Here is a 12163-nt window from a genome sequence, read left to right as displayed (position 1 = left end):
CCATTCACCACCACTCTCTGGGCCTGGCCATGCAGCCAGTTCTGAACCCAGCAAAGAGTGCTCCTGTCCAAGCCACGGGCTGCCAGCTTGTCTAAGAGTATGCTGTGGGAGACAGTGTCAAAGGCCTTGCTGAAACACAGTGACACTACAGAGCAGTTAATCCTGTTGTTTGCTTCTATTTGGACAACAAGCAGGTTTTCTTACAGGACAAACTTATGCCTTAAATCAGAACAGAAAATTCACACAACAGAGCTATGTGCATGAAGGAAACTGCAGAGTTAATCCCACAGGTAAATTGTCTGACACACCCTACAACTTATAGCCCTAAATTATTTAACAATTGAACTGTATCAGGTGTAACTTAAAGCCTAATGAAATACAGGTGGCTATTGCTCTGGAAAAGCAAAGCCATCCAATTCCAAACTGCCTATCATTCTGTCACAAAGTTATCTATTTAGCACCAGGTACAAAACAAACAAACAAAAAATGCACTTAATGAAAACATTAATTCTATATGTCTTCATCTAAGAAAAAGCATAGTTTGCTCTTTTATACAAGGGATGAAATTTTTTTTGCATTCTTTTTCATCTACAAAATACTATACTTACAGTATCACAATTATTATTTTCTCCAGAGGTGACAATATAAACAGCTGTCATGGATTAGGCAGTTTACCTTTTCTGAGGATCCTTTTGAAGTAACCCATCAAGCAAACTTATGAACTCAGGAGAAGGTTTGTGAAAAGCAAAACCTGTAAAGGGAAGCACTTAAGATCAGTATTGGATAGCAAAAACCATCATCACCCAATGTAAACCACACTATTTTACAGATCATGCTAAAAAACTTTCTTGATAGTAATCTCTGAAAACAAACCTCAATGTATAAAGGATCTTAAACATTTGCATGTCAAAGAATCCTCCAAAAAACCCCCAAAACAGACTACTAATGATTGGACATCAAACAAATAATATTTTTTTTTTATTTGTAACTTTAAAAAAAAAAGCACCCTCCAATTATCAAATAGCTACCAGGAAGAAGTTAAGCAGAGTTAAAATCTGCTTAAATTGAAAAAGAGCCACTAATATATTAGGATATCTGTGAATAACACTGATGCCCAGAATGACCAAGATAAAAAATTCCATCCCAGTAAGTAGATACAGTGTTAACAATTAAAGTAAATTGTATATGTCGCCATCAAAAGGGAAACAAGCATTCATCACTAACAGGGAATTATCACAGGAAGGCATTGCTAATATTCACTTTGGATAACTGATTGCTGCAACCAGCCTCAGAACAAAAAGGGCAAACCAAAGCTTTGTAGTATTATTGTGGCTTGATCCATTGAATAACAACAGAACCCTACTGTCTGATCCTGGTCGCAATGGATCTTCAGATAAAATCTTTTCAATTAATTCAGAACGGCCTTCTGACAGGAATGGTGGTTTTCCTACAAACAAACAGAAGTGGATTTCACAGATTAGGCAAACTTCAAAATGGTTGTAAGGTACAATGATTTATCATGAGCTCATTTTCCTGAGAAAGCATCCAAAGAAATAAACAATCTCAGTCTAAATAAAAACTATTTATCAAGTTTTCTTGTCAATTTAAATTCCAAATCTTTGATTAAATTCTTTCATCATGAACAGCAAAAGAAACCACAGACATAAGAGGCACCAAAAACGTCTTGATGACGTTTTTGACCATGATAGCATAAGACAACAGGAAAAGACAGAAATCTCTGTATCTGTGTTACTGTGTTGACCCAACAGATACGTGTTTTGCTTAAGGTTTAAGAAGGCTGCAGTATAATTCTCTTCTGTGATGAAGCTTCCTTCTAGCTGAAGCTATGGGTATTTTATGTGCAGGGAACCAAATTACTCTAGTTTTACAATAGTGAGGCAGTTTCCTCTTTCAAAGTTTAAAATAGTGCACACAGAGCTTAATACCAAGGAGATAAAAAACACTAACACTGTCAGAATTTGAGGGCTGCCATAATTTTAAATAATAGTATTTAAACCCTATATGTTGGTTAGTATTGCTGTCAATAGCAGCACTTAAAAGTATTGTTTCACCTGATTATTGGATAAAGACACTTTTTTGTTTTTTAAGCACAGTTAGTAGCTTTTTCAAGAAATCTTCAAAACCTGTCTCAAGTTTTCCTATGTCATAACTTCCTTACACAGTTCATCAGAATTTACTCTGGGACTATAAACTATGTTTCCATTATCACAGATACTAAATAGATATACAAACTTACAACCTGAGAACATTTCATAGAGTAAACATCCCAGGGACCACAGATCACTGGCTTTGCAGAAGTTGTCGCCCTTTATTACTTCAGGAGCTGTGTATAATGGAAAGCCTACAAAATACAGAATGTATAATTAATGCTTTGGTTATTCATTCAGCATTCACCTTTTTCAACACTTCAAACTTTGTCTCCAAACATCACCAAGCTATAGATTATCTTCACTCAACATAAAAGAAATCTGAAATAGCAAATGTAGGTAGTTTCCAATGAACTTCCCTGCTACACTTTCACTGGATTATGTAGGATTAAATACGCTATTTTGTTGTTTATTTCACTTCAGTTACTAAACTGACTTGTGCTGCACTTTTCAAACACAGTGATTACTGCAAAGAATGTTTTGATTTGCTTTAACAGCTTTAAGAGCCAAGCAATTTGAGCAGAATGGCAAATCATTCTCACGTGAGTAACAGAAATAATTACTTTACGTTAGATTTGGGGTTTCTTTTTTTTAAAGCTATCCCAAGAAATAAACCTTCACAAACTTAGTAAACTCTGTTACAAAAACAAGGTAGCTATCCAATGAAATCACTGATCTAAACAGTTACGGCTCTTTTCCCACTAAAACCTTATTAAAACATCACATATCAAATTATAGCAGCTTATTCACAAATCTCTTTTGTTTGATACAGGAATAAAATTTACAGTTCCTATTTCTACAGTAGTTCCCATCACTTCTCAAAAATCTCTAAAGAAATTATACTAACTCAGTAAAAATACCATCTCCATAGTCCCTTAAAAAGTTTGCTTTGGGTTCTTTTCTTCTTGGGTTTTATTTTTTTAAATGACAAAAGCTCATTAACACACATATCAAAACAGTTCCGAAGAGCAACAGGAAAGAGATTAGATTTGTATCTGCTCCTGAATAAAGACCTGATCTTGGTCTTATTATTTCCAGTGTGGAAATAATAAGAAGGAGACAGCAAGAAGAGCTCTTTTTGTTCTCATAAGATATTACGAAGAATTCTATTGTTTCTGGTAAAAGGAACTGATATATGGGACATCGTTATCTTAGAAATAGAGGTCTATGAGATTATGACTAGTAAAAAATTCAGAAGATTAAAAACAAGTTTCCGAATTTTTCACATTTAATGAAAAAAAAAACCCATGGTATTTGCAGTCTACTATATTTCTGTTGAAACTGAAGCACAGTAACTTTCTCAGACCTTAAAACAAAATTATCATTCTTTAAGGTAGTGAAAGAATTGACCTCAAGCTAGAAATAACCTAGAGCAGGTGCACCAAAAAGGACAATGAAAGTACAGCAGTGCAGTGCCCAATAAAAGAAGCAATAGTTCTGTGTAGTACTTCCTGAATTTTCTGTCTACTTTTAACTCTAACTTTGTGGAATTTAATTCCAGATCTTATAGAGAGCACCAGCAGCACAAGCTTTTTAGAAGTCCATAAATAATTCCATAGCTCAATTTTTTTCTGAGACAAAACAGGATTAATTCTAAATAATTTTTCTTTATCATAATCACTGGTATTCCAACTTCCATTCTGTCTCTTTGGTGTAAGTTAATTCCAGCTAGTAAAAATCTCATACCTTGAACTATACTTTTAAAGTATGTTTGCACAGTGTTTTCATTAATATCTTCACCTTCTTCAGCTCCAGCTAAAGCAAAAACTTTTTCCAAGTCTTCACCATCTGCTCTAGCCCGGCAAAAACTACTGAATTTCAAAGTGCCAGACCCTTCCAATAGAATCTATTAGAACAAACAAAATCCAATATGCTAGTATCATATACTAAAACTGACATTTCCAACATGAAATAGTTTATTATAAAAATAATCCCAATCTCAAACCATTTAAGTACATAGAGAGGATCACTATAACCAAAAACACTGAAGTTTTGCTTTTAAGTCAATGCCAATAGTATCTTTTTCTTATAACCAATAGTACCCCAATAGAACCCTTAAGAGGTTCAATATGCACTATTGTTTACTCATTATTAAATCTAAATAAACAATGATGCTACTAGAGAAAAGATAGTTAAAGTAGAGCAAAACTTCATAGGAACATATAAGTTTAGTAAAACCAAAGAGGGCTTCATTTGAGAAAAAAAAAAATTGTCTCATTTTACATAGCAGAAACTTCCACAGATTTTGTCTGATGATGATGATGAGAGTTTTCTCTGGCTAACCACTGCCTATTCTTTCAACTAAAAACTTCATAATCCCAAAAACCTTGTTTAGAGAAATAGACCATTCAGCCAGAAGCAGGGGGCAGGGCACAGAAGAAGTATTAATTTTAGCATTTTACTTTCTGTTGAAATGAGCACTTTACAGCAGCATTCTTCTTTGGAAGGCTACTGAGTCATCTACACGATGTATTTTTAATGCTTTTAGGTCCACAAATGACAGGAACTGAGTAGAATTGTGGAAGATTTTACCAAAAATTAAGACAATGGCAACTTGATCACTTATAGATCAAGGTCAAAACCAATTACTATTAAGCAAAAAAAAAAATTTATTATAATTTTATTCTGGTGACTACATGAATTTAAACCAAACAGATTTTAGCAAACCTCTACATAAATTACAGACATACACAAAATGAGAAACTACATAAAGACTTGTATTTTTATACAAAAATAAGATGATAATTTCCATGGTGTGTGCAAATAATATAGAAATCTATTAACAAAGAAACTTTAGTTAAATTTACTCCGTCATTAGCATTTTCCATGACTGCAAAAATATTCTGCAGCATGATAGAATAATAACAAATTTATATCTCCAAGGATAGAGAAGTAAAATCTTTCATTAAATGAAACCAGTACACCAAGTTAAAAGGAATATATCACATTGTATCAGATATATACCAAGTAAAGAAATCAATTATATCATAAAATATTCAAGCTACAGACTTGTCTCTGATTGTCTTCACATATATTATAAAACAACCTCACAACTGAGGTAAGCTTCTTCCAAATGGTAAAATACAAATAATAAAATAAATGCTGAGAGCATGAAAAGTAACATCCAGTGTCCCTATAGATAAAATCCCTCCTCACCTTTCCGGGTTTCAATTCACAATAGATAATTCCATGCTTATGAATATGGTATAAACCAGTAACCAGATCAATACCAAATTCTCTCACCACATCTTCTGGTAAACACTCATCCTGAGCAATGACAGATTTTAGAGAACCACCTGAAATACATAAAGTCAGCAAGTGCATAAAAAGAAGAGGTCACACAAGTAATGGCCAAATACATAAACTTCAAAATATGTCAATCAAAAACCAGTATCAGTAGATATTAAAAATATTTCTTGATATCTAATAGTTACAAAATCTAAGATGTACAAAAAATTTATTTTTAGTACTGTGAAAAAATCTGAATTTTATCCAGAATAAAACTGACTACATGACTTCAAAACTACTTCAATATTATTTTACAAAGGAAACAGAAGGTAAAAAAGAAATCCAGAAACTGTGTCACTTCACAGTGGAATAGTACTCCATGCTCTTATTAAAACTCCTTAACCAGATTCCTGATGCAGAAGTTAAAAGAATAAATAATACCAACAGCAGGCTATCAACTTATAAGAACAATTGCTAAAACTAAGGGCAGGCCATTTTCCAGTTAAACTGTTTCCATAATATGGCCAAACTCACAAAGAACAAAAGCACTGAAAACACCAACACAGAAATATTTTGCATCTGATAACAGAAACTATCTTTGAGACAAGTAAGAGAAATCTTCCATATTTCAAAAGTATTTTTCAAGTCTCAACAAAATTAAGAATAAATCCACATCTTATTCTAAGTAAGTTAGCTCCAAGACACTCACCTTACAGCAAGCCATAAAACTGCAAGGTAAAACACCTGATAATTTTTCAACAATAAAAGGCTGCCTGTCTAATAATTATGTACCCCAAAGTTAGACTAAGGAAATAGACCAAAGCCTCCATATGAGCCATTAAAATCACTTTTAATCACTGAAAGAATGACCTGATTTTTTTTGTCAGAACTCTTAAGTTCTCTTCTTCAGTAATTTTTCAAACAGAATTCTGGATAAATAAAAAGGCTGAGTGTAACATCAACTTTTACTATTAAACAAACTCCAAAATCCTAACATGCATCACATGTATATTGGCTCTCTTTTCTTTCCTTTCCATATGGAGGAAAGCATGCTGTCAGAAGTTTAAAACATGTAGCCATCACAATTAAAGAAAGCTTTACAAGATTCCTTTAATAGATTGACAAGAACTTATCAAAACTAAGTGAACAACTTAATGCAGTTTGGGTTCTCAGAGTTTCCAAATTATAATTTTAACATAGAAATCAAAATACTTATACTGAATAGGAAAACATCATTCTCTTTAGCTGCCGAATTGCCCTTTGAATAAAAATTAATTTGAACAATATTAAGTCATTAGAACTGATTTGCTCCTTGATGTCTTTTAAAGGAGAATGCCAAAGCTGCCAGTCCTTGGAAAATTTCCCAAGTAATTTTTACTGACCTACCTTCTGACTATTCACAGAAGTATAATTTGCCTTAATGTTCCCTAATTGGCCTTCTCTCTTCAGCTCTTAAAAACCAGCATTATGTAACTCAACTAACTTTTCAAAGAGGCATACAGTGAAGCAGAGGAGAAGCATGATTTCAATTGATTTCTAACAATGTTTCCAAGAGCAAAACCACTTTTATATATAAACAGAATTCTCAAGTTAATAATCAGAGAAGTACACTTTTTTCAAAGATCTAAGCATTTGTTGTGCAGAAGCTGCAAGAAATCTCTTATAAATACTCATTCTATAAATGTTTACCTTTGAGCTCATCTTACCTGTGCATAATTCCACTACAAGCCAGAGATGGCTGCTTGTTTCATACCATTCATAAAATGTCACAATATTCTTATGTGTGAGTCCCTGAGTCAGACGAATCTAGAGCGACATTTTTAACATATTTAAGTGGGGGAAAGACATAAATGTATACATATGCACTTGAGGCATGGAAACAAGAAACAATACAATCTACTCTAAATTAGCTCTAGATTATTTGTTCTCTTGCCTTTTCTAGTGCACTAACATTATTCTTCAAATATTTTATGTTACATGTATGTTGAGAAAAAATAACTTTCCTCACAGACCCTGCCCAACTCACCTGTTTTTAAAATACAGAAAAAAAAACTAGTATGTTCCCAACTCAAAATTATAAATATTATTGAACTTTCCTGCACCACTAAATAATAAACTGGAAATTAGAATTTGGAGTCAAACTTGCACTCCTACATTTTTTTTCAATAATAATACAAATGAGAGATAATACAGCAAGAAGAAGTGAAAAGAAGCTTTACCATCATTCTTAGTCTTGTCAAAGAAAACCACTCAAAAGACCCCAAAATCTGTATTTCTATAACAGCTACATGGCCTAATCTCTGGCTTCTAACAGAAGCCTTTTTTTTGCTGGAGTGGTATGTAAGGTATCCCCAAGAGATTTGTAAGGTCAATACAGTCCTAAGAACAAAAAAGGTCCCAAGAAATGATCTTTGAAACAATGAGAGGGAATATGAAACGGTGTAATGGTGTTTGCAGGGGTTCCAGGACAAGGGAAGAGACGACAATCTTGACTCCATGTTTCAGAAGGCTGATTTATTATTTTATGATATATATTATATTAAAAGAAATTTATATATTAAAACTATACTAAAAGAATAGGAGAAAGGAATGGAATGATAATAAAATCTTGTGACTGACCAGAGAATCCAAGACAGCTGGACTGTGATTGGCCATTAATTTAGAACAACCATATGAGACCAATCAAAGCTGCACCTGGTGCATTCCACAGCAGCAGATAATTATTATTTACATTTAGTTTCTGAGCCTCTCAGCTTCTCAGGAGAAAAGCTCCTAATGAAAGGATTTTTCATAAAATATGTCTGTGACAAAACTGTATCCATTTTGCATGGAGAGGTTTCAGTATGCAGGTGGGGAGGTCTGCAGGACTGGCTTCTATGAGAAGCTGCTGGAAGCCTCCTGTGTCTGACAGAGCCAATCTCAGCCAGCTCCTAGACAGACCCACTGCTGGCCAACGCCAACCCACCAGTGATGGTGGCAGCACTTCCAGAATAACATTTAAAAAGGGGGAAAAACACTCATGTATAACAGCAGCAGGGGAGAGGAGTGAGAATGTGTGATAGAAACAACCCTGCAGACATGAAGGTCAGTGCATAACAAGGGGCAGAAGGCGCTCCAGGAGCTGAGCAGAGATTCCCCTGCAGCCCCTGGTGAAAGCCAGTGAGGCAAAGCCTCCCTCTGCAGCCCAGGGAGGTGCCTGGCAGAGCACAGATCCATCTGCAGCCTGTGGTGAACCCCACTCTAGAGCAGGTGGAAACCTGAGGGAGGCTGTGACTCTCTCTCAGATGTCTGTGCTGGAGCAGGCTCCTGGCAGGAGCTGCAGACCCATGGAGAGAGGAGCCCATGCTGGCTGCTGACAGGATGTGTAACCTGGGAACTCACACTGGAACAGCAGGTTCCTGAGGGACTGCACCCATGGAAAGAACCTACATTGGAGCAGTGCATGAAGAACTGCAGGCTGTGGGAAGGACCAACACTGAAGAAGGTTGTGGAAGACTGTCTTCCATGGGAGGGACCCCTTGCTGGAGCAGGGGAAGAGCATGAGGAGAAAGGAGCAACAGAGATGGCATCTGCTGAACTGACCCCACTCCCCATCTCCCTGCATCTCTGGCAAGGGAGGAGAGAGAGAAAATTGGGAGTAAAGCTGAGCCCAGGAAGAAGGAGGGGTGGAAGAAAGGTGGAAGATTCGTTTTGTTTACCATTATCCTACTCTGGCAATAAATTCAATTACTTTCCCTAAATCGAGTCTGTTTTGCCTGTGAAGGCGAGTGGAGAGTGATCTCTCCCTACTCTTATCTTGACCCATTCATTGTATTTTCTGACTCCTGTCCAGTTGAAGAAGGGAGTGATAGAGCGGATTTGGCGGGAACCTGGCATCCAGCCAAGGTTAACCCACTACAGAAACAAAATGTACCTACTGGAAAAATAAAATATTTGAACTGTACAACTGTATCAGTTTCCTTTCCAGACAGTATCATATTTAAAGCTTTGCCAAGGTTTTACAAACCAAAATTGATTCAGCTTAAATTATATTCTTCCATCCAAAAAAAATTCTTCTTGCTAAGCAAAAAATAGATTGTTTACTAGAAGTTATTGCTACCATTGGATTTGCACAACTAATAACAAAATAAAGCAAACCACCACATGTAACTATTTTTACAAGTTCACTAACACATCACAGAAACAGAAAGACTGAAAACATGTGTTCATGCATGCAATCTAAAAACCAATAAAATCATATGAAGAAATATATACATTTTAAAAAGACTGTATTTAAAGAATAAGAACTTGAAATCTTGAGAAGCTGGTCTAAATGTGACAAACTCCATCTTAAAGAAAAACATTACACTTTTCTATAACTTGTGCAACCAGAATTTTTAGGCTGTATTTTTTTCCCAGATTTAGCAGGAAAAGAAACCCCATTACTTACCCAGTTTGCTACTCCAACTCTCTTGCATTTATCAGTGCAAATAATGGCAACAAAATTAATTGTCCCTTTTCTTCTACCTTTATAAACAACTGTCGTATTTCCTCTTCCAATCTCCTCATACAAAACAAAGTTCTCCATGCTTTAGGACACTTCACAGGCAACAGACTGGAAACATGGCACTAATCTCATAAACAAATAAACCTAAAGAAAGGAGGAGAAAGGGGAAGCCTTCAAATTTAATGACCATTCACGTATAGTAGTCACCCATGAATAGGGATTCCATACTTCCAGAAAGATTGGATACAATTGCTTTGCAGATGACCTCCTCTTAGGAAATGTGATCAAAATTTTGAAAAGGTGAATTTTACACTTCCAAAGATCATATTCAAAAAGTAATAGACTGGCTAGTAGATACAAATTCTAAATGGTATTATCTGTAAAAATGCAAGAGGGTACAGGGAAAAGAGAATAGTCTCTGATTCTCAAGAGTAATGGCTATGCCTTTATTCCAGCACACAAACCAATGGAGCATAGAGTCATAAAATCATAGAATGGCTTGGGTTGGAAGGGACCTTAAAGATCATCTTGTTCCAACGCCCCTGCTGCGGGCAGGAACACATGCCACCAGAACACTGTACTAAATGTCCTGTTCAAGCAGGCCTTGCACACTGCCAGGGATGGGACACCCACAGCTTCTCTGACACACAAAACAGACTTTCAACAGATGGATTTTGAGATAAAATAGAGATCAGTTAAACTGATACAAAAGGTGAAAAGATGAAGTAAAAAGGCCGTCATGGAAGCCTCCCAAGCCACCACCTGTAACGAAGCAGGAATGAACCCCCACAGAAGCATCCAAACCAGCAGCCTCCAGGCACCGAGGGAACTGATTTGCTCTGGGCTGCATACAGGACCAGCACAGCAAGGACACGCGGTTCCCTCTCTTTACGGGAGAATGGCCAAACCGCTCCGAGCGGAGCACCCGAGCACGACCCGCGATCTCCTGCGCTCCCAGCTCCGTTGGGGGCGGTCAGGCCTGAGGCGCTGCACGGCGGCACTGCAGACGCAGCCGCCTCCCGGCCCACTTGCAGCACAGGGGAGCGGGCCGTGGGGTCTCGGGAGCGCTCCAGCCGGGGGTTCCAGCCCCGCCCCGGGTCCGCTCCCGCACCTTGGACCGAGGGACGGCGGCGGAGGGAACGAGAGGGCGGTGAGGGATGGGGGAGGCGGTGAGGGAGGCGGTGAGGGGGGCGGTGAGGGGATGGGGTCAGGGATGCGCGAGGGGCCGCTGGGCGCGCGCGCTCCGCCGCGTAACGGCCGCGAACGTGCGCGGGAAAGGGGGGAAAGGTGCGAGAGCGGTACCTGGGTGCGGGATGGAGCCGGAGGGAAAGGTGCGAGAGCCGCACCTGTGCTGGGGATGGACCCATAGGGAAAGGTGCGAGAGCCGTACCTGTGTGCGGGGATGGACCCATAGGGAAAGGGGGAAAGGTGCGAGACCCGCACCTGTGCCGGGGATGGACCCGGCGGGAAAGGATGGGAACGACAGCCGTACTTGTGTGCGGGATGGAGCCGGAGGGAAAGGTGGAAAGGTACGAGAGCCGCACCGGTGCCGGGGATGGACCCGGCGGGAAAGAGGGGGAACGACAGCCGTACCTGTGTGAGGGGATAGAACGGGTGGGAAAGGGTGGGAACGACAGCTGCACCTGTGCCGGGGATAGACCCGGAGGGAAAGCAGAAGAGGAATGACAGCCGTAGCTGCGCCGGCGATGGACCCGGCGGGAAAGGATGGGAACGACAGCCGTAGTGCGGCGCGGGATGGATCACGGCCACGCCGCCGCCATCAACCGAAACAGCGGAGCCCCGCCCCCGGGACGGAGTCTCCCATGCCCCGGTGGCAGTGTCCGGACGGGACACTGGTCCCTGCGCGCCACAAAATACTGACAAGCGGGAAAGGCACCGGCTCAGCAGGCAGAGTGACTCCGGGAACCGGAGCGTTTTGCTGTCCTTTATTCCAGCTGGAACGCAGCGCCAGATCCCACCGGGCTGCGCCCCCGCACCCCCCGCACGCTGCTCGGATGGTCGCCACCGCAGCCCCGTTTCCAGGAGACGGCGCCGGACGCCGGAAGCAGAGTGGAGCCCCATTGGGCTCAGGGGCGCCTACGTCAGGGCGGGACCACCGGGCGGCGAGCGGGGAGGGGGCGGGAAGGTCCCGGATGTTGGTGTGGGGAGCCCCGGGGAGCGTCCGTCGGGAAAGGCCGGGTGCCGCCGGCAGCCCGTGGTGGGGGGCTGCTCTGTGCAACCTCCGCAGGCACAGCGGCAGATAGCGTCCTCAGCCCTGCCG

The 12163-nt window shown here is 39.8% G+C and overlaps 1 protein-coding gene across 4 annotated transcripts in view; it reads right to left on the bottom strand.

Moving 5' to 3' along the window:
• ULK4 (unc-51 like kinase 4) overlaps positions 1 to 11947 on the bottom strand; it is a 224273-nt gene extending 212326 nt beyond the window's left edge. The window contains exons 1-8 of one of the 4 annotated variants that reach the window (XR_003380026.2): positions 11476 to 11947; positions 9826 to 10026; positions 7103 to 7202; positions 5325 to 5464; positions 3855 to 4014; positions 2261 to 2362; positions 1364 to 1447; positions 676 to 751 (exon numbers count right to left, since the gene is read on the bottom strand). Coding sequence is in view for 3 of the 4 variants with exons in the window: in XM_005485838.4 (XP_005485895.2) it covers positions 676 to 751; positions 1364 to 1447; positions 2261 to 2362; positions 3855 to 4014; positions 5325 to 5464; positions 7103 to 7202; positions 9826 to 9963 (800 nt within the window). In the remaining variant the exon portion in view is untranslated. Of the gene's footprint in view, positions 1 to 675; positions 752 to 1363; positions 1448 to 2260; positions 2363 to 3854; positions 4015 to 5324; positions 5465 to 7102; positions 7203 to 9825; positions 10027 to 11325; positions 11354 to 11475 lie in introns of those variants that run through there. The other 3 variants (XM_005485838.4, XM_026792680.2, XM_074540021.1) reach the window with 3 other exon arrangements.
• Positions 11948 to 12163: the final 216 nt, after the last annotated feature.

This window comes from Zonotrichia albicollis, chromosome 1 (assembly GCF_047830755.1).
Source record: "Zonotrichia albicollis isolate bZonAlb1 chromosome 1, bZonAlb1.hap1, whole genome shotgun sequence".
Taxonomy (NCBI): Eukaryota; Metazoa; Chordata; class Aves; order Passeriformes; family Passerellidae; genus Zonotrichia; species Zonotrichia albicollis.
Note: the sequence above shows the minus strand (reverse complement) of the source record. Positions and strands in the feature narration are given on the sequence as shown.